We start from the raw sequence: 23,065 nt of genomic DNA on the forward strand, positions 1-23,065 counted from the left end.
ACATAAAAGGAAGGTAACGTCAATAAAGTCTACTATAAATATTTGAGAATGCATGGGAAGGGGAGAGTTTGAGTTTGCTATTGAGATTACTTGTCCTGGAAATTGGGACAGGTGCACTGTGGGCTTGGGCCATTGCACTATGGGCCAGAAAAGTAAACTCCCTCCCCCCCCCCCGGCCAAATGTTGCCAGTCCTCCCCTGGATGTGGGCGGGGGAAGAGGCCTGTAGCGGCCTGATTTACAAAAAGGCCACCCCCCGTCTCCCTGCCACTCAACCAAGGGCAAGTGGGTGGGGCTGTGGGAAAGCATGGGCGTTAGGGGTCTGGAGTGGGGGGTGAATTCCCCCAACAGTGGGATTGGGTGTGGGGGATCGTGGGTGGGCGGGAGGTAAAGAGCAGTCTGACTAAAAATAAAGGCCAGGCCCCGAAGACCCTACTCTCCCTCCGCTCCCACTTACTCAACAAAGGGTGAGTAGGTGTGAGCGGAGGGAGAGAGAGGGTGTTAGGGCTGTGTAGCAGGAGTTGAATGCCTCCAACAGTGGGATGGGGGCAATGAAGAGGCCAGTTGTTGCTCGAAAAGGAAATACTTCTGTGGGTGGAGGGGCGTGTAAGGGGGCCACTTACCTGCAATCTAGGAGGGGCACCGGAGAAAGAAATGCAGCCTGGAACGGGTTTGTGTTCCGAACAGAAGAAAACATGAGCACCTACTAGACTGTCTTTATTTCCTGTTCCAGTGATTTGAAAATGGCTGCGTCCTTTGACCCCCCCCTCCTCCTCGTCAGGCACAGGCCACGTAGCACTGAGCATGTATGGCACGGCCATGTTGGATTGGGCTCCTATAGTCTTTCTTTTTGTAGCTTTTTCAGGCTGCGGATGTGCACTCCCATGGCCATGAAGCCACACTCCTCAGGGGGGTGACCCACAGTTTGAATAACTCTGCCCTGTTGCCTTTCAGAGGGCTGCCCATGAGCATCTGCCAGGGTGCTGGGAACCTCTGGCCCAGGCTCATGTGCTGCCCTCTGAAAGGCCTTAGGAACACCACCAGACTTTATATTTGCAAAGAATCAAAATATCTTAAAGACTACGTTTGCTTTATGGCGCAAGTAAAAGAAAAAAACTCAATCCTTACTGCAAAATGTATATTTCCAGGTTTCATGGTCCTGGAAATTGAGGGGGGTGGGCGGTGACCTTTCCGCCCCCATGTTACAGACCCTCACCTGCAGTTCAAGGGTTTTGCCTCGGAAGCCGGCATATCATGACCAGTACAGCCCCCAGCCGCATGGTACTATATCATGGCAGGATCCCTTCTGCACCGCCCTTACTTACGGTGAGTGGCGCGACGCGGTTGCTTGAGTTCCTTTGGGCACAGTTCTCAGTGTGATGCCTGGGTTTATTTTGAGAGGTTCTGTAGATTCTTTTAAGCATATTTGTTGGTTTTCTTTCTTCCTTTGGTATCTGTTGAGGATTTGAAAGCTTTCTCCAAGCGTCTTCTGCAGGTTAAAGATGGCAGCGAAGTGGAAGCGCTGCGGCGACAGCTCTTTAATTGGTGCTGCTCGCTGGATTGATCGACTGAAGGGCCCCTTGGAGCTCCCCGCTGCAGACTGCATCAGATGAGGCTTCAGAGGCCTTCAGAAGGATGGGTAGCCTGTAATCATTTCAAGATGGAGTGGCGGGCGACGCCAGAGTCTCAGGCGTTAGACAGAGAAGGGCTGATCAACTCTTGGGGCGATTTTAAATTTATAATAGGACTCCAATGTGCTGATTTGCAGAACAATGTACCAAGAAGAGCTGACAACAGGAGATGCAGTTAGTCCTGGATCAAGGGGATATTTTGAGCAAAGTCTTGCTTACTACACATGAGGACTAAGTTTGAAGTCAACTAGAAACATTTGACCGAAGTGAGAGGTGGTCTAAGATGGATCCTCTGATCCAGTCTTAGCCGCGGAGCTTTGAAGGTTTCGCTGATAAGTAGCACTGTCACAATCAATGGGATGCGAGAAGACAGAAGAGGAATTCATGCATTTCTGGAGCCTAGGATTGTGTGTCTTGGAACCATTTCATTGGAGGCGATTCTAAAGGAATCCAAACTGCTCGGCTGTCCAACGACTGACTGTATCTTGTTTGCGCCTGACAGCCCACCAAAGAGAAGGAGGTAGAATAGAAACTAAAAGCGCAAGTATCGTGTCAAGCCTTGGGTCAGCAGGCTCCGAAAGGAATGAGCCGATGCTGATACATTGTTTCATGTGAGACAAAAAGGACCGGCTACAATGCTACGTGTGCTAGTGGACGGAACAGCTAAAATGCTAAGGGGAAGGTGACGGAACACAATACTAACTAGGTTGTAGGTGATGGAACAGCTCCAAAGCAATGTGTGCAATGGTGAAACAGTGACAGTGCTAACTGGAAAGTGACAGAACAAATACAATACTAGGTTGTAGGCAATGTAACAGCTCCAAATCAATGTGTGCAGTGATTGAACAGTTACATTGCTGATTGGAAGCTGATGGAACAGCTTGGATACTGGGTAGAAGGTGACAGAACACCTGCAATGATATGTTTTCAATGATGGAACAGTGACAGTGCTAACTGGAAAGTGATGGAACTACAATACTAGGCAGTAGGTGATGGAACAGCTCCAAAACAATGTGTGCAGTGATGGAAAAGTTACCGTGATAAGTGGAAGCTGGTGGAATAGTTTGAATGCTTTGTGGAAGATGACGGAACACCTGCTAAGCTATGTGTGCAATGACGAAACAATGACAGAGCTAACTGGAAAGTGACGGAACAAATACAATACTAGGTTGTAGGTGATGAAACAGCTCCAAAGCAATGTATGAAATGATGAATCAGCGACAGAGCTAAGTGGAAGCTGATGGAACAGCATAAATGCTGGGTAGAAGGTGACGGAACACCTGCAAACCTATGTGTGCAATGATGGAACAGTGACAGTGCTAACTGGAAGATAAGAGTAGAACTACAATACTAAGTGGAAGGTGACGGAATGACTGCAATGATATGTATGTAGTAATCAAACAGTTACAATGCTAACTTTAGTGTGACTGAACCGCTACAATGTGGATTGTGATACAACAACTACAATGTACTATGGAACGTGACGGAACAATTGCAAATCCATGAGGATAGTAACAGGATAGTTACAATAATATGTATACAGTTACAGAACAAGTAAAATGTTATCTGGAAATAATTGCTGCAATGCTACTAGGATGGTGACAGAACAGGCAAATTGCCATCTGATCAGTGATGAAACAGCCATAATACTACGTGCTATGTGACATAACACCTACAATGCTATGTGCAGGGTGACGCAACAGCTGCATTGCTAAGTGGATGATGAGCAGCTACGAGTCTATTTGAATGGTGGCAGAAGCTAAATTGCTTTGAGGATGGCAACGGTACAACCTCAATGCTGTGTGGATGGTAACGGAACAACTACGGTTTTATGTGGATGGTGATGAAACAACTACAGTGCTACGTGCACCCTAACAGCACTCTTGATTCTTCTCAATGGTCTTTATTGCATGATACTGAATCGGTGATGGTATCCATTCTTAATGACATAATTGAATCCTACAGCGCGCCGTTACCTTCAGGTCGAGTTGCGCAATATAAATAAATATGTGAAAGTCAGGATGGTGGTGGCAGGTCCATGTTCTGTTTTAGATCCACCATTGTCATGCTGTCGACTGGCATCCACTTCTGCCAATCCACTGATGGATCAACCTGGGGAGGTCAGGCCCTAGGTTTGGTGTTGGGTTTTGTCTTGACCAGGTGTCAGGCTATTGAATATCTCCTTTTTTCCTCCCAACGCTGCCCCAAAAACTACGGGGTGCTGCAGGTCTCTTCTAGCTGCCCACACTCTTAAAAAGCTCTTTTTGTCCCTTGCTATGTTACGTTAGGTTATGTTACTGGGATTTATATTGTGTGGACGCCATGCGCTGACCTTGGCACGGCGTCCTGATTCTCCGGCAGATCTGCAGTGTTAGGTTAAAGGGAGGAGAAGAAGGATGCAGCATGGCCTTGCTGTTGTGTTGATCCGTGAAGACTAGAAGTGCCCCGAACTCTTTGCGCGGGTGTCTTCTATTTTTATTCATCCAGAGCACTGACATTGTTTTGTCTCCGGTGGGGAGCCTGTCTGTCCATGCTACTAGGATGCACTGTTTGGGGATGTGGTATATAAGTTGGTTGTAGAGTTGTTATGTTTGAATACAAGGGATCTTTAGAGTGCTGTGTGATGGCGGTGTAGTTGGTCTACATATAGGGCATTTGAGCGTGATATTACCGTGGGAAATTTGTGAATGGGCTAGTATGCGTTTAGAGCATCCTTTGGATGCATCCGGGGCGGATTGCCGGGACAGTGCCTTCACTAATTGGGTGTGGTGAAAACAACGTGTCAAGGTTTTGCAGAAAGCCGATGCTCTCTATCATTTTCTGGCATACCACCATCTTAAGTTAGTAGAATTTATAATGTACACGTACACCCACAGGTCCCAATGTGGGTGGATAAACTAAGGAGAAATCAGAGGTAATGATGAATTAGGACTATGTTATGCTATGTTGATTTATACCGTGCACTGCTATGACCCAAGGGTAGTCTTGAGGCACAGGAAAGAGGACAAGGTTGGTTAGTGAGGGAAGAGTGATAGGATAGGTCCAGAACCAGGAGAAACTGGCGCCTGTGTGTGTTGGCTTGCGGATGGTTGGCTGCGTGCACTAGCTTATTTTGTCTGTATGGGTATGGTCCAATGCCTGGGTTATTTCTATGTGACTGTTTGTTATGTAGGAGTGTGTCTATGGGCCTCATTACACGGTAGGCGGTAAGGGTTTACCGGTACCGGTAAGGGCACCGGTACCGGTAAACCCTTACCGCCTTACTACGAGGTCCCTTTGCGGGTCCTCCCTTAACGCCTGGTTTTTCCAGGCGTTAAGGACGGGACCCGCAAAGGGACCTCAGAGCTAATTACGGTACCGCAATTTGCGGTATCGTAATTAGCACCTTCCCCATTCCCATTATGCCCTATGGGGCAAAAATGGGAATGGGGAAGGGTAAATGGGGATTGGGGAATTACCGCCCCCGCTCACCTTGGAGTAGGGCGGTAATTCCGCCATCCACCAAGGCGGACTCGGTACGGTACCGGCGGCAACCATGGCGCTAATAGCGCCATGGTTACCGCCTACCGTGTAATGAGGCCCTATGTGTTTTATGTGTAGATCGGATGGTATTTCAGGTTGTGCACACTGGCCTTTTGTATCCACATGGCAAAGGTCCAGTGTCCAGGTTTGTTGTTGTAAGCTTGTCTTACGTTTGGGGGTGTCTTAGTGTATAGGTTGGCTAGCCAGTGGGCTTGTATAGTGTTTGCTGGAGTGTTGGAGGAAGCAGGAGTGGGGTGGTTAGTACATTGGAAACTCTCCAGGTTCTATTAAGCTAATCTACACAATTCTATATAGTGATAGACATGCTTAATTTCACAGTCTAATTGTGATGCGTGGCTAATCTTCACAGTTCTATCTAAGTGAGATGTGTGGATAGCCCTTTGAATTGCTAAATGCAGTGTGGCTACGTGACAGAATTCGGCTAACAGCAGAGAATTGCTACCTGGCACAATTAGGCTAAAAGCAGAATATTTCTACATGACGCAAGTGGGCTAACAGCAGAGAATTGCTACCTGGCACAATTGGGCTAAAAGCAGAATATTGCTACATGACGCAATTAGGCTAACAGTAGAGAATTGCTACCTAGCTCAATTAGGCTAAAAGCAGAATATTGCTACATAACACAAATGGGCTAAAAGCAGAGAATTGCTACCTGGCACAATTAGGCTAAAAGCAGAATATTGCTAAGTGACACAAGTGGGCTAACAACAGAGAATTGTTACCTGGCACAATTAGGCTAAAAGCAGAATATTGCTACATGACACAAGTGGGCTAACAGCAGAGAATTGCTACCTGGCACAATTAGGCTAAAAGCAGAATTTGGCTAGCTGTTGCAATTGGGCTAACATGGCACATGATATTAGTTAATTAAGAGAGCTGAGGTTTTACACATCATAGTGTAATTGCAAGATATGGCTAACTAAACAAGGTGAGGCTAACCTACACAATTAGGAAACATTGAAAATATGAATACCTTAGATGGCTAGGTAATAAGAGTGGTCGGGTTGTTATGGAGTACAGTAATGGCTGGACTCCCCGCCCACACCACACTTACCTTATCAACTTACATGAAAGTGGAGTACAGACGTGGGCACCATGTGCTGGAAAAACATTTACGCCGGGCACACCAAATAAAGACAAACTCCACCGTAAAAGCACAACATACTACTTTATGCCTTCCTCCACATAGTCACTGGATAGAACCGCTTTGAAAAAAGTAAGAAGGAGATGGAAAATTTCGCCTGGATCGCCTTTACCTTCTTGGGAGTGGGAGAACCACAGCTGGCCGGCACCAGCCCTGTGTGGACACCTGAAGGCAGGCTTGGAGGAAGAAGAAGTGGGGGCCGACGAATGCGTAAGGGCAGAGCCCAGCCCAGCCCGCTGGTCAGAAAGGCTCCCATCAGCAAGGCTGAAGAATATGCCATTGTGTTGCCTGCTGAGTGTGGCCCACAAGTCACACTGGAGAACAACCTTGTGTCTCATTTTTTCCCCAAATATAGGTAATCAATGCATTGTTGTAGATATACAGGGAGTGAGTTCCATGATCTGTTCACTTCCTTTGCTGTTATTAGCCACCTTTTCGGTCGGCTTCATTATGCATACTATGCTTTAAATACATGTTGGTAAAATAGCTCAGCGGGCTGAGCGCTCGCTGCTGTGATCTGAGTGTGATTTGCAGGTTGCTGGCTCAAATCCCGGCAAGGCCAACTCAGCCTTTCATCCTTCCAAGGTCGATAAATGAGTACTAATTTCGGTTGGATGATATTGTATGTAAATATGTGCTCTGTAAATTGCTTTGGATAAAGGCGCTATGTAAATAACACATCATCATTATCTTTAAATACCTCCTACTTTTATCACCTATTTGTGAGTTGGGGTTGCAGGGGATAGAAGCTACTGAATGCGGAAAATGGCCCATTGGTTTACCCGTGCAGTGCTTTCTATGCGCCCCATTCAGAATATTTCCCATGCAAATCCAAGTCCTAATTAGGCACCATTTTAAAAGCAAGTGGAATTTAAAACACCCCATGTTTTTACCATTACTGCCATATTCATAATGCAGCCCAGTTAGCAGGCAGAGCACCATGTTAGCCAGACATAACGTGGATTTTGCCATCTTTTAAGTGTATTACTTTATCAGATGAGCACAGTCAGGGCTATTGCTAGGTCTGGAAAAGATCTGGGGCTACGCTAATGTCGGGACTGTCGGGACTCGGGCCTAGCTAGCCTTTTGGATATAGCCCCTGAGCTTCTATACAGAGCTACAACCAAAAGACCCGGGGCTATAGCTCTCTCAGCCCCCCCAAGCAACGCCTCTGAGCACACCATTTTAAACCCACGTCTCAGCGCTGTAATAGCAGGTGTGACCATTACCGACTTCCTCGGAGGAACCAAAGGTTAAGTCTGGATTCAAACTTGCAAAGTGCAGACTTCCTTCGTGGGAGAGAGCAGCACTTTTCTTCTGAGCTCCCCAAGTGGGCTTACTTTCCCAGTAGTCCTACAGTTGTATGGGAACTGCCTGAAGAAGGGGCCGAAGCTGTTATGAAACCATGAAAAACGAAATATGTGTTAGTCTAAAAATGTACCATGCTTCCAAGATTCCTTAAAGCTTGCTCCTAGGTCATACTCGGCTACTGTTCCATTTGTGTTCAGGCGCCTGTGCTCTACCTCCCCTCCCCCAGTTTAAACAATGCCCATGAGCACAGGTGCATGGATAAGGCCCAGATGCAAGCAAGGTTATTGTTTTTAATGATCATGGGGGTCTCTTAGCCTAAAGAACTATGGACTGAGGACTTGGTATGTGCTCTGTGTTGGTCGCTGATATTAGACATTGGTTACATGTAATTATAACGAATCCAAAATAACACCAAAAAATGCAGATTGTGTAAGGACCAATATCAACCGGAAACATTAAGACATTTGCTGGTGTCCTGCCTCGAGACTAGGCACGCGAGAATAGCGTACTTGACTCCACTCCTCGTGACTTTGAACGCCGCGAAGAGGAGTTCTGGTAGACCCGCCTGATCTCGGATGAAACGTCCAGATGAACGATCGCCACGGCAAAGATTCTGAAATGCGCTATGGAGAAGATAGAAGCCCGCTCAAACGAGGCCGAAGATTCTTCCGAAACTTTGAAATTTTGAACTCTCTTCTTTTCTGACCTTGTAAAAATCTGATTGATTAAACACAAGTAAAAAAATAAATAAAAAAAATACCATGATAACAAATTCCCAAATACCTAATTAATGTTTAGTTGTTTTTGGGGGGGTCCCCCTTTTTTTGTTGTTCTTAATACTTTCTCCCAACCCCAAACCACTATCCCTCCCTCTGAATCCCGTTTTTAGGTTTTTTTCCAAATTTGTTATTTTGGAATTCGTTATTTTAGGTTCGTTATAATGTTATTCGTTATTTTGGTATTTGTGAGAATCACTGTATACCGAGACATCTTGCTTGATGGATGCCAAGCTCTTTGTGCTGCCATGTGTAAATGTTTCCTCCACATCTGCTAAAATGGGGCCATCCCCACCTTCTCTATGGTCAGAACAGTTCTGTCTGCACATCTGGATGGGGAAACAGTCTTCACATGTGTCTGCCTGCATTACTTGCCTTGATAAAGCGGACATTTGCAGAAAATGTGTTCACATTAAACCCGAGGGCCACCTGGATGCTGTGTCTGCCTAATTTCCCTATTCTACCTGTATTGCTTGCCGTCAGTTTCAACATTCTCAGAAAGCAGCGGCAGAACAGTGTGGAAAGATGGGAGAATATACCCGCTATTCTGAGGGCCCTACGTCGGCTCTCTTTCCCCAGAGTGTTGAGTCTAAATCCATGTGGGAAGTGCTCAGGGCTGCCCATGGGCCTGGCCCTTCTTTCTCCTTTCAACCTTCTCCATGTCTGTGTTCTTCTGTCTTTGGACCGGTTATGGTTGTTCCCCCAACTTTTAGGAAGCCTTCAATGGGAGGTAGGGCGTCTACAGTACAGTCTCCAATAATCTGGGATTCTTCCTAAAACATCTCAGACATTGCGGCCCATTTCCCTTTCACAAAATCACTAAAATATGGTTCTTCCTTTCGACATATCCTCTTTACCCCATCACTTGGTTCAGAGATATCTCGCAACACCTTCCTCTCAGTAGTTAGGATTACTAGCTCGCAGTAGTTTGGATTACTAGCTCTCAGTAGTTAGGATTACTAGCTCTCAGTAGTTAGGATCACTAGCTCTCAGTAGGTAGGATTACTAGCTCTCAGTAGTTAGGATCACTAGATCTCAGTAGTTACGATCACTAGCTCGCAGTAGTTAGGATTACTAGCTCTCAGTAGTTCGGATTACTAGCTCTCAGTGGTTAGGATTACTAGCTCGCAGTATTTCAGATTACTAGATCTCAGAATTACTAGCTCTCAGTAGTTAGGATTACTAGCTTGCAGTGGTTAGGATTACTAGCTCTCAGTAGTTAGGATTACTAGCTCACAGTAGTTAGGAGTACACGCTCTCAGTAGTTAGGATTACTAGCTCTCGGTAGTTAGGATTACTAGCTCGCAGTAGTTCGGATTACTTGCTCTCAGTAGTTAGTATTACTAGCTCGCAGTAGTTCGGATTACTATCTTGCAGTATTTAGGATTACACGCTCTCAGTAGTTAGGATTACACACTCTCAGTAGTTCGGATTACTAGCTCTCAGTAGTTAGGATCACTAGCTCACCTGGAGATAAAACCACCCATTCTGACACTCACCATAGTGCCGCTGCTGGCGGACAACACTCATTAAACTTGCCAGGTGCTGAGTGCCAGGAATGACGGCACCCATTTCTTGCTGGATCGTGATGGACCTCAATTTAAAGCACTCTTAATGTAAACCCACTTCCCTCCCACTCTCTCCCAGTTTGAACCATACACTTCTTTTACCTGCTCCAAATGTTTCTCCTTCCGTGTCTTCTTGTTACCCTCTTGAACAGCGCTACAATGCTTGCCCGTTAGGGGTGGGATTTCTAAGACCCTGTACATACATACTTTCACATTATGGACTCCTTAGAGCAAATCAAAGCTTTTCTATCAGGTTACAATCTGTGAAGACCCCTTGTCTGCCTTGGGCTTTCCCTTGCACTTAATCTCCGACATGGTGGCCCAGCTGCTTCGGAAAGTACTGCATGTAATAGCGCATGCCAGGGTGCAGCCCTTCCAGGGCTGGAAATGGAAATAAATGACTGGGGTAACCCTTGGAGGGGTGGAGCCATGGGAAGGAGGGGCCCAATTCTGGCGATCTGCATAAAAGCAAAGAGCATTATGGGAACATAAGTATGTCCAGAATTTTACATTTGAAACATGACTTATTGGGATTCAGGGAGAAACCCTTTTGAGCGAATAATGGAGGTTAGACTCTGCAGTTTTAAAGGGTCACTAATCACCCTAAGAAAGAAATGTCTCTACATTGCAGGACATATATACCAGTCTTTGGGTGTTAATGGACTCAGTTGCCCATGCCAAGCAGACCGCTTTCAGAAGACTCTGCATCTGGGCCTGATCCATGAAGCGAGCACGCAAGCACGTGTGAGAGCAGTGGGCAAACCCCTGGGGACAGTGCAGCAAGAAATGGCGTGTTCTGGTCCATTTCCTGCGCGGAGCCCTTCACTAACCTGGGATACGCCTACCACGACTGTGGCATGTCTCCAGGGAGGACATCTTACAGGTCTGCTGGGGGCTGGGGTTGCCTGCACAAGGAATGTTCACATGCTGTTGCCATAACGTGAATCAGAATGCACGCAAAATGCGTGCTGTTAATTCAGGCTCGAGAGTAATTTGCGCATCGACCCCCCCACGTGTGCGCTTGTTCCGAGGGCGCTGAAAGGATTGTGTGAGGGTCCACGTGAGATTAATCACTTGCCCTAGATACGGTATTCATCCATCGTTCTGTGCTTCAGAACAGCTCTCCAGATGTAATCAGGGCTGTTTAACTCCCGGAGGCTGCCTTCCTCCAGAATTCTGATTTGAGCTAGATTTTCATCCCACCACCCTCACCCCCCTCTCCCAGAACATGGCCTTGTCCTCAGATTGTGACGTCACTTCCTCAGAGTAAGTCATCATCCTTGTCCGCAGGTGCAGCATCCTTTGTAAGGACAATTAGAACCGCAGAGGGGGACTGCCCAGTGAGTCCCACCGCCCTCCATTTTCACTGGGCTTTTCATTGGACTGCCCAAAAGGCTTATATCTCAGTCGGCTCAATGTATAACTTTCCTCCTGTGCTAGGTCTCCTTGTCACATTTACAAGCTCAGTACTCATCACACCTGCTGCAGAATGGCAAGTTGCAAATGTACTAGTAAGGCTTCACCCTCCCTTGCCTCCTGGCATGAATGCCAGTTCTGGGTATCTAGCTGAAGCCACAAATACGTTACACTTCCAAACCCTGCACCGCTGCATGCCATTTTTTAAATGGTATAGTTTATAAATAAACTTTTCATTTTTTTCCATGTCATACAATTCATTACAAAAGTTCATTAACATCCCAAACATCTTTCTACAAAAAAAAAAGGTATCGGCTCCACATGGACATTTTAGACTACAGTCACCAACATCCCCATCCTGTGCCATCCAGTCTGGCCTAATAAGATGAACTAAGCCATTTAAAGTAGCCAACCTATCATCCTCTGGATGTTTTGGTCTACAGCTCCCATTACCTTGGCCCAATGCTGGCCGGCCTGATGGGAGTCGTAGAGTACAGTCACCAAATGTAAGATGCAGCTTCACAAGTCCAAACGGTACCATCATATGCCCAGTACAATCTCAAAAGCCTCAGTGATGCCATCTTATGGTATCGTAGCACCATCCGCTGCACATAAAAATGTCAGGCAGGCACAACACTAACAGCACGGCCTGGTTTGGCGCTGGACGTTCGGGTTCATTGAGTAGCCGACCACGTATCTGGGAAGTACTCGTAATTCCGATAGAGCAGAACTGGATGTCACTGCTCATCGAGAAGATGTTGACCTATAAGCAATTGCTCGCTCAGGTAAACACGGGGATGGCGGACTGTAGATCTGCAAATACTTGGCCCAGTAGACTGGAGATCTCGCGGCAGCCACAGGAAGGTAATCAGGAACAGGGGACCTCTTCCAACTGCACAGATACTCACACATACCTACTAATATACTGACTCTCTGCTCTGCACCCACAATTAGAATGCGGCTATCCCCGTGATTAACTTCGGCCTAGTTGCACACATAATTACACTACCATGCACTCCTCAACGATCTATAGAATGCAGATATACCCCACAAAAGAAATCTGCCTCGCTGCTAACGTACTACTTGTCTCAGACAACCTCCACACCACTCCTAGCATTAGAATGCAGCTAACCACCACAAATGTTCGGCCACGCTGCACACATACTGAATGCTCACACGCACTACTTACCACCCTATTTTTCCATTGACCTGGACTACGGTCACCGAGGGCGCTCAACCCACAGTGTGTTGAGATCACACCAATGGTGAAAGGCCCTATACAAACGCCCAATAACATAACGTTATCATATATAGGGTACATCCTCACATTCCAGTTAATGCTCTTGTATGTCACGTGCAACATCACATGCCCCAGTAGTGCCACTCTGTGCCAGTTAAAGCTAAAAATGCCTGTTCTATTCATCATATACATGTTAATGCGTTAAAAGAGCAGGACCTTTACACATCTTGTGGCACCCTTACCCTCTCCTCAGCCTTTTGTTTGGTCTGCAAGTGGAGGGAAGACACAAGAGGGTGGAAGAGCTGGGAGATTTCTCTTCCTGGCGCTGCCACTGCGACACCCGACTGAGGTATCACAGGGGCAAGGTCCATTTGGGATGCAGGCTGGGGAACTTCAGGCTTGAATGTGCGAGGGGGCACTCTTTTGCCTTCTTGCACATCCAGGGACCAAGGGGCCTTTTGATGGAAGTGCACCGGCTCCATTGCGGATATGCAGAAACCAGGAAGCATTTTTTGCTTCCGCCTTCTTGTCGCATGCGTGCATGTGAGTCGCTGTGAGACACTGTGAGTCGACTGCAATCAGGAGTGAGGCTGCAGGTAAACAAAGAAAATAACAATGTATGTTTGTGTGTGCGTGTATGCTAGGGTTTGTGTCTGTGAGTGGGTGCATGAATCAGAGAGTGAATCAGAGAGTGTATGTTGTTTGGGTGCATGTGTGAATGAGAGAGCATATGAACGCTCTATGATTGCGCGGCGAATGTGAGACTGCATATACATGTGGCGGCCTGATGTCTGCGGGCTACGGCACGGTAGAAATAAATAAATAAATAAATCATTTTTTACTGTGCATCAAGGGTAAAAGCAGCTTGATGAGTGTTCCCACGTGGTACTGGCCCACGTGGGTGGGTCCACTCTGGACATGTGTCTTTACTGTGGCAGGGCATTTTTTTTTACTGTATATTAGAACAAGAGGTGATGCCACATGAGACTGAGTAAAAACAAAAATTAACATATCAACATCAAAATCGAATTATCAGCAAATCATCACCATATAAAAGGCTGGTCTGGACACGAAGGAAGCAATTACAAAAATATATATGTCATTTGTTTATAATAAAAGATTCCAATATAGTGAAAATAAGAAAAAAATACACAAAATCACAAAGAAATAACATTTGAACAATTTTGAACTAATACAAAAATGCATGCAATCATACAATGGTACTGTCCCTAATTGCTATCACACACCCACAAGTGTACATATTTCATATAGATGTAAATATATATTGAGAAAAACATGCCCAAGCTGGAATATCAATACTACATGGGCAAAGCACCAAGGCCTGTGTATAGGGCCAAAAAAAGGACAATAATCCACACAATAAGTAGTCTTAATAATATAAGGTCTACTGGCTGAGGTCGTCAATCCAATACATGAAGTCCATGATTTCTTATTTGCAAACGACCTTCTAGCCAATCATATGGATAAGTCTTCATCAGGACCAAAGCAACAAATAAAATGCTGTAAAACAATAATATTATATTTTAGTGACTTGAACTCTGAAGCACAAGCCCACTCCCATATACGGGGATGTATAAACTACCGCTTTCTTACTTTAGAGAGGTCAGTCTTCTGTAAGGGGCATGAAAGCCATTTTCAACTCTCCAACCGGATCAAACCTGCAAAATGTATTACAACAATGTGTCACGTCCATGGTAAACAATATCCTTGAACATGCACCGCTTCCTCCTCTCTCAGCCTGCTCCACTTACACCGTAATTCTCCCACACGTCATATACAAATTCAGGACAGCGCGTGCACGAACTCCATTAGTTTAGCTCCGTGAGCAGGTCGCCATACGTTAGCTGCAAGGCGCCGAGTGTCATCAATATCGCTTACTTAGATTTACCGTGGCATGTTCCACAGTCGCCTGAAATAATAAAGCGCAAATCCTTCAGAATGCATATAAACGAGGCAGGGGAATAAAACACGCGTTCAGTGTTGCCAACTCCTTAGTAAGGAAAGTAGCTATTGGCTGTCCTAAAAGCAGCTAAATGACGTCATCGCATCATTTGCATAATTGTCCATGTGCATGATGGGTGATTGCCGAGGGCACGGTTGTTATAGCCTCTCATTCCATTTTTCATCCAGCTAGCTGCCTAATTGTACGTGTGGCGTGGTCTGATGACTAACAGATGACAGTACATAACATATTGCATAAGTGCAGTACAGCATGCATGTCGATATGTCATAGCCAGAAGTAAATACCTATCAGAAATTGTAATAACTATATTTTGCTTCTTTTTGAATTGCCGGAAAAAAGGTAAAAACGTGTAAAATTCCTCTGCAGGGCCCTTGTCCGCTTTCAAACCAGGAACTATTTCTACCCTAAATAGCTGTACAAGTTTGACCGCTATGGGATTCTCAAACCACCCGAAAATTTGAGTGTTTTGAATTTCCCTCGAAGTGGTTTGAGACTGAATAATTATAAGGGATGCATCCCGCAAACGTGGAGGGATATGATGGAAGGTGTGACGGCACCGCCATGCAGTATAATATCGCTATTATTCAATGTAACAGCACATGGGCCGGCTCCTGACTCATCATGCTGACATTTTTTTGCTGGATCTGCACCATTACTTTTTGTGAACTCTCACAATCACAAGTGCCCCAATATTACAGAATAAGCAACACCCCTGAATGTGCATCAATAGTGAACTACAGCACACTGTGCCAGTCTAGCAATTTGGCACACAGACACCTCAACTCTTGAACCTCATTGCTGGCCTGCAGCACCCAGTGATAGGTCAATCCTGTGGCTCACAGAAGCAGCCATGCCAGTTCACATTAATCCTGACCTGATGTTTTCTCTTCTGTTTCCGTACTGGGACTCACGTGCAGCTCTGCTAATGCACCTCGCCCCTGACACGAAGCAGAGCAACAGCTCCAGTACTGACACAATGCACTGCTCTGCCAAAGCACCTCACTTAGCTACTTCTATCTGCAGAACCCCCTGCTAGGTCAGCGTCACGGTTGGACTGGGGCAAAAGTGGCCCACAGTTGCAAATGGCTCTTCATTCTTTTTGTGACAGACTTTTTGAATAATACGCAAGCGGGAGTTTTTGATGAAATGTGATGCAAGTTATGCAGTTTAGAGAATATTTATTCAGAAACAATGGTCAAAACTAGTAGTCGCACGGCTAGCGAGAAATCTAGCTACTTTTTTCTATTGGTTTTGGAAACCAATAGAAAAAAAGTGTAATACCAATGGAAGAAAGTAGTTAGATTTCTCGCCAGTTGCTTTTTCAGTAGAAAGTCGCTAGGGGGGCGTGATTTCTCTCTAAATATAGTGAGAAAGTTGCTAAATTGGCAGCACTGCACGCATTCGGTTAGACAGTGGTCCCGTTCTCTTACCTCTGTCTTACTCACTAGCTTTACAGCTCAGCAGTAGACTGCTCACCCATACCGGAGTAAACTCGTCTAAACAATGAGTCACGTGATTTAACTGCCCCACTAGCGTAAGATGACTGACATCAATACGTCGATGGTCCAGGAAAGACATGGAAGACGTTAATTGCCATGGAAACCTTGCTCCCCGTACACATTTGGAAAATAAATAAAAACAGCCATGGATCTATCCGTTGCCTCATGGAGATGTGACCTAAATGGGAGTGAACCTTACTTTGACTGCGCTATGAAATTTGAAAAATGTGAACAACATATTAGAAATGTAAGTAATAACAAGGATAAAGACCAACTCAAATAATTAGGAAACACTTGTAGAGTATTACATACCTGGCTACATTGCCAAACGCAAAACCCGGAGAATGACGTCACATATGCTCCACCCCCTTCTCCAAAACCCCACAAAACCAACTTGACCACTTTATAAAAAAAATAAAAAAAATGGCAGAGAGCCTCTTTTCCAAAACTAGTTCAAGGTAAATTTTGGATAACACCTCGATCACGTGCTGTTTGCAAAAGAGTTTGTTGTTGATTGAAAATGCTCTTTTCTTTGAATTCCCATTCATAAATACTAAAACTACAATGGTAAAAGCAACGTTACCGATGCTGTCACATGAGTTCCCCCTCCCCTTTTTAAACAGACTGAAGCAGCAGATCTCCAAGCCGTCTTTGTCTCTGAAGTGAGTCGCGTCGTGTGTGCGCGTGTCACTCACTCTCTTCAGTGCAGGAGATGCTGTTAACAGGGGAACTGGGTGCCCGGCCTTCCGATCTGCTGCAGATCCTTCCTTTCCACCCACACCTCAATATGATTGTCCACAAACGCTGGGTTTGGAGCCAATATCATTGAGACGTAGGCGGATTTCCTTCAATTACCAGTAATCCCGGAGACTCCACGCTCTTCTCCGGAGACCTGGAGAAGAGCGTAAAAACCCAGAGTCTCTGGGATAAACCCAGAGACTAGACAGGCATGGAGTATTATATGTCGAGTTCACACCATTCATCCTGTAAATTGAGGCCATCAATATAACCGTCCATCTGATATAGCCAAAATTGTTCTCGGCTAGCTAATCTCGCCTCCATATTGTATGAATCGTTGCTTTGGACTTTTTCAATAGCCCACCATTTCGTATCGTCAGGACCATGTCTTGCGGCTAAATGATGTTCTTGTCTCGGGAGGATAGCTCAGGGGCAACGCGCTTGCTTTGGAAGCAAGACGACACAGGGCAACACAGGTACAATCCCCGGGGTTGCGCTTAGAAACCTCTGGGGTTTAAGTGTTTTATAAATAAACAATCATGCAAGGGGCGCCACTAGATGTCTTCTCCTAATCTATAAACACTGTTCTATAATTTGAGTTTTTACAGGTCTAGTGGTTTTGCCTATATACACTTGTTTACACAGACATTCAATCAAATGGATAATATTGAGGCTTTTACAAGTGATATGAGTTTTTAAAAAACAAGTTTGTGTTTTCACTGAACAAGTTTTCATCTTTGAGGTATATCTACAGACAGTACAGCTCCCACACAGGAAACAGCCATAATGGGTTCCAAGCCCCACATGTGTGTAATGGAGGCAGATCTTTTGACTGTTCTACTACCCGCACTAGTCAGTAATTGCTTAAAGTTTTTCCCTTTCTTGACGGTGAATAGAGGTGGTGGCAGGGCAGTGTCTTCAAGTTGATTTACATGCCAATTCTTAAGTATACGTCTTCTAATGACATTGCTATGGGTGTTATGGCCATGCATAGATTATTGTAGTACCCTACTGACTGGTGCAGGTAAGAGATGCAAAAAAATCCTCCAAATCCTGCAAAATGATGCTTTTTCAAGGCATCCTAAAGACCTACACTGGGTCTCAATAGAGACCAGGGTTCGTTTGAAAGTTTGCACTGCAGTTTATAGATGCCTTTATGGCAATGCACCTACCTATATGAAAGATTCTATTAGCGTCTCCTGTCCTAAGAGAGTAACAAGATCTAGCGACTCCGTTCACTTGACCATCCCTAAGAGTAAGCGGGTGAAGGGTCTCGGAAGGTCCTTCCAAGCGCAGGCAGCACGTCTATGGAACGGCCTTCCGAAGGAACTATGTGCCGACAGTAACATGTTGACTTTCAGGGAACGACTGAAAACAGTACTTTTCAAATAATAGATGTTTGGCCCTGAATTCTGAATAGATGCTGCCATGCGCCCTGATGCCTGCGGGCTCTGGCGCCTTATAAACAAGCAAATAAATAAATAACTATTAAAGGTGGTCAGGCACACCAAACGGTCAATAGTGGTTTGTTCTTTCGGTCGCAACAACAATTCCGGATCTGGAAAGCGGGCCCGTTTCGAAGAGTGTCTCAACAGTCTATTGGTGCAACCCTGTTTCTTAAGTCTCTGAGTAATGATCTTAGCTCGCGGCTGGTAATCCTCCACACTGGAACAATTCCGTCTAGCTCTTAAAAATTGTCCCTATGGGATGTTGTTTTTCGTAATGCCTGTGGGTGAAAACTATGATAGTGTAATATCACGGTCTGTGTCATTGTGATATAAACTAACTCCTGACACACCTCGACATTCTTTGATTATTAAATCGAAAAACATGATTTCTTGTTGGTTTGAGCTTAGTGAAAATCGCAAATTAACATTGAGCCCATTAATCCAGGTCAAAGAAATCCTCCATTTGTCCTTGTCCCAGATAATTAAGATGTCATCAGTGCATCGCTTAAATAGTTTGATTGCCAAATGAAACAGGTTTGTGTCAGAAAAAATATACCACTGTTCAAATTTCACCATGTATAAATTGGCGAAATTGGGCATAAAGGCATTTTTAGTGTGCATCAAGCGTGAAGGCAGCATTATGATTGTACCAATGTGGTACTGACCTACATCGGTGGGTCCAGTCTAGAAACATCTTCACTCTGGCATCAAGCGTGAAGGCAGCATTATGATTGTTCCTATGTGGTACTGGCCCACATTGGTGGATCCAGTCTAGACATGTTTCTCTACTGTGGCATGGCATTTACACCAGGCATCAAGGGTGAAGGCAGCATGATGAGTGTTCCTACATGGTATTGTACCACATTGGTGTGTCCAGTCTGGACATATTTTCTTACCATGGCATGACATTTGATACCGGTAAAGCCAACAGAAGTATGTTCTTATATGGTAACACTGGGATATATTGTTGCTGCCTCCATGGACATGTATGGGCAAAGACAACATGAAAACATTTTTTATACTTACATGTATTGTGCCCAAAGGCATCATGAAAATGAGCTGGAAAATGCTCCTGTGTGCTGTTCATGACTTGCATCTACTGGATATTTTCATGCGTTGTACTACAAACTCATTGCAAACTGTAGCTTTTTACCCTATTTTCCACAGAAAGTGTGCTGGAAATGCATGATTTTAACCCAATATTTAAAAAATATTCAATGAGGGAGACCCCGCCGGAACCTTCTTGCTTGGTTTGAGCTCCCTTGCTGCACTCGGTCGCTCCCGCATATTCGGGGGGGAGGGACAACATTTGTACCTCCCAAATTTAAAACAATTAGCAGCCCCCACTGTATCCCACCTCCCACACAGGGCCAGATGTACCCTCAAGAAATGCATTGTATGAATTGCTCAAGTCATTGTTAAGAAGAAGTGCTAGACACCCTTGGGTGCTATATTGTACTGAATGCATGCATTGACCATACCTGTTGATCTCTTTGCAGCTGCAGTGGAAGGGTTGCAGGTGACCGTGCCTGAGAAGAAGAAGGTCGCCATGCTGTTCGAGCCCGCCGTGCTGCGCTGCCAGTACTCCACCTCTTCCCGTCAATCTGCGGTGGTTCAGTGGAAGTACAAGTCCTACTGTCAGGACCGCATGGAGGAGGCCCTCGGCTTGGGCCCTCCAGCCAAGAGCAAGAAGGATGAGGGCTGGAACCCCTACACGGACTGCGTGGACAATGCCCGGACCGTCCGCATCGTGGCCTCCAAGCAGGGCTCTGCTGTCACTCTGGGGGAGTTCTACCGGGAGAGGGATATCACCATTGATCATGGTAATAGCAGCGCACTTCTACTTCACAGGGCTTGAACAATGGGGCTATGAATGTCTACTGCCACTACATGAGCTAGCATGCAGAGCTCCAGGAATGTGAAATGTTCTGGAGGGCTTAGTTAATATACCTGAGGAATGTTATTCTGAGACCTGAAATGTGTGTGTGTGTGTGCGCTTATACCTCATGCCACCCCCTGCATAAGTCAGTGCCCGACTTGGGTCACCCCAGTCAAAAGCGTCTGGACACGCCACTAGTGCCATGGCACACACTTTTTAATTCAGTCTCTCTATCCTCAAATATGTGGAATTACTGAAGTGCATACCTTCACCCATTAAGTGTTAAAGTTGTGTATCTTCATCCTGTATTACATTGCATATCATTGCAATCCGCACCCACTCCTACACATAGTAATCAAGAGTCACAAGATATTTTAAAAAAAGGGGGACCACTTGATGCAGTCAGGGGCGGTGAAAAGATGTTTAAGCCCTGGGCAAAAATACATCATTTATGGTTCAGCTGCTCCATCCACTCTTCAGCCCCGATTCCTGGAAACTGCATACCCTGCCACAAATGTGGCTGGGGCCTCCTCACATGATTGCCACGCCTGCCACGTGCAGAGTGACCATCTCTTCTTCAGCCCTCATGTATCTTCTTGCTGCAACATTAAACCTCAGTGTATACACACTAACTCTCGAACTCTGGTAGGAGTTAAAAGAAAAATATTGGACATGATTAGAAATAACGGCCGAAATGTAATACCACCTACACCGCACATCAGACACACGACAATAGCAACACACATGCGCTGCAGCTCAAACTGCATGGATAAGAGCAGCAGAAGTGTTCTGGAAACATGAAGTGGTTCATCACTGGCAGAAAGAGCGCAAGCTTCATTCACACACAAAAGGATATGCAGTAGCAAATCAGAATTCAGTCACTTACATGTGTGGTACATTAAGCACCACAGCAGAGCAAGCTTCCCTCACACAAAGAACAGGTATAGTGCAGAGAGCAGTATAAATGCATTACTCACACACACACTGAAGAGCATGGACAGCCACACACACACACACACACACACACACTCACTCACTCACACACACACACACACACACACTCACACAAAAACAGCAGCCGCAACAGTGCAAGCTGACCTCACAAATATAAAGGAGTCTGGCAAATCCAACTGCACGCTTCCCTCCCAGTCAGAACAGGTTACACAGCGCAAGCTTCATTATGAATAGAGCAGGTACAGCAAAAGCAGTCAAGGAGCAAGCGTCCCTCGCAAACAAGTGTAGCATCAACAAAACCAGTGCAGCAAGGGTGAGGCCAGTTGATGATTCTCTCATAAAGAGGTTCCTGTATGACCTGGCTAGTCACAGGGTCAGAAAAAACATTTCTCACATACAGGTATAGCAGGCACAGGTCACTGCAAGACTCCTTCGCCAAAAGGCAGAGCATGAATAGGGCCAGTGTCATCTTCTCTAATAGGTTAGTGCTGGTACAGTAAAGCCAATGCGAGCTTCGCTCACAAACCCGCACAGGTACATTATGCGGTGCGGGGGCGGGGAGGCTTGGTACTTAATTCAAGATTCATAAATATATACACATACTGCATACTGAAATGTACACATTATACACTGAAGTGTATAGATCATATAATGAGATGCACGCATTGTATACTGAAATGTACACACTGTACATGGAGTTACATACATTGCATACCGAGAGGTATATACTGTACATTGAGATACGTGCATTATAAATTGGTATAGATACCTTGCACGCTGAGATACAGTCATTGTATCTTGAGAGGTGTATTATGAGATGCACACATTATATGTTGAAATATATACACTGTATTTTGAGATACATACATTAAATTCGGAGATGTATATACAGTACACTGAGATGCATATATTGTATATTGAATCATATACACTGCAAACTCTGATATAGCCATAGTACACAGATAAGCATATACTGTACATTGAGATACATATATTATATATTGAAATGCATATACTGTATACTAAGATACAGTCAATGTATACTGAGATATATACACAGTGTATTGAGATGCAGCCATTATATAGTGAAATGCATACATTGTATAACAAGATATGTATTATATAGCGATATGGGCATGGTAAATTCTAATAACTCATAAACAGCATGATGAAATGCATACATGATATACTGAAAAATTGCTTATGTTAGAAGCCGAGAAACATACATGCTACATTATAATGTTTCTATTACGTAACAGGAAAATATACTCTAAATTGAAACTTCTTGTACACACCATGTCAAAACATACATATATATATTGTTTATCTAAATGTGTATGCTATTCACTGAAATATATATACTACACATTGCAATATATTCATCAGACATTGAGAATCTTCATACATGGTACTGAGAAGCTTGCATATATCATAGTGAAACTGCTTACACATGAACATTGCTTCTTATAGACACACTACTGAAAATGTCACATGGTTTGCCCTCTTGACCACTGGAAGGGGTGGCTTGCTCTTTCATTGCCAGTTGTACTTTCCAGAGCTTGTTCAGGAGAGCAGATGGGCCTTCAGAGAGAGGGGTTTCTTGCCAGTGTCTTGACAGTTTGATTGTTGGCTAGCCTGGGGTGTCTTGTAGTGAGTGCCTGGGTATAGTTTCTGTTGGTTTTGGGGACAGGAGAAATGGTTGCCAGGACAGCAGTATATGAGTGTAAATATCAGCAGTGGGCACAGGGTGGACTGCGGTCTGATGCCTAGGCGCACAAAGTGCTTGTTTGTGTGTCATTACTACTGTTTTTGCTCAGGAACAATGGGTCTTCCAGTACACATAATTGAACCCTAGATAGAATAATTTTGCAATCCCTTTGCCATACCTGTCAACTGACCCACATGTGGTGGATGATACCCGCCATAGAGAGTTTCC

General features: G+C 45.0%; 1 protein-coding gene across 4 annotated transcripts in view; it reads left to right on the plus strand.

Annotated features, from left to right (window-relative positions):
* The window catches only part of ILDR2 (immunoglobulin like domain containing receptor 2), a 1,152,771-nt gene that overhangs the window by 460,275 nt on the left and 669,431 nt on the right, over nucleotides 1-23,065 (plus strand). For all 4 annotated transcript variants that reach the window (XR_011283425.1, XM_069635971.1, XM_069635970.1 and 1 more), the window contains exon 2: nucleotides 19,796-20,119. Coding sequence is in view for 3 of the 4 variants with exons in the window: in XM_069635971.1 (XP_069492072.1) it covers nucleotides 19,796-20,119 (324 nt within the window). In the remaining variant the exon portion in view is untranslated. The remainder of the gene's footprint in view (nucleotides 1-19,795; nucleotides 20,120-23,065) is intronic.

This window comes from Ambystoma mexicanum, chromosome 7p, assembly GCF_040938575.1.
Source record: "Ambystoma mexicanum isolate Mex_15411 chromosome 7p, UKY_AmexF1_1, whole genome shotgun sequence".
Taxonomy (NCBI): domain Eukaryota; kingdom Metazoa; phylum Chordata; class Amphibia; order Caudata; family Ambystomatidae; genus Ambystoma; species Ambystoma mexicanum.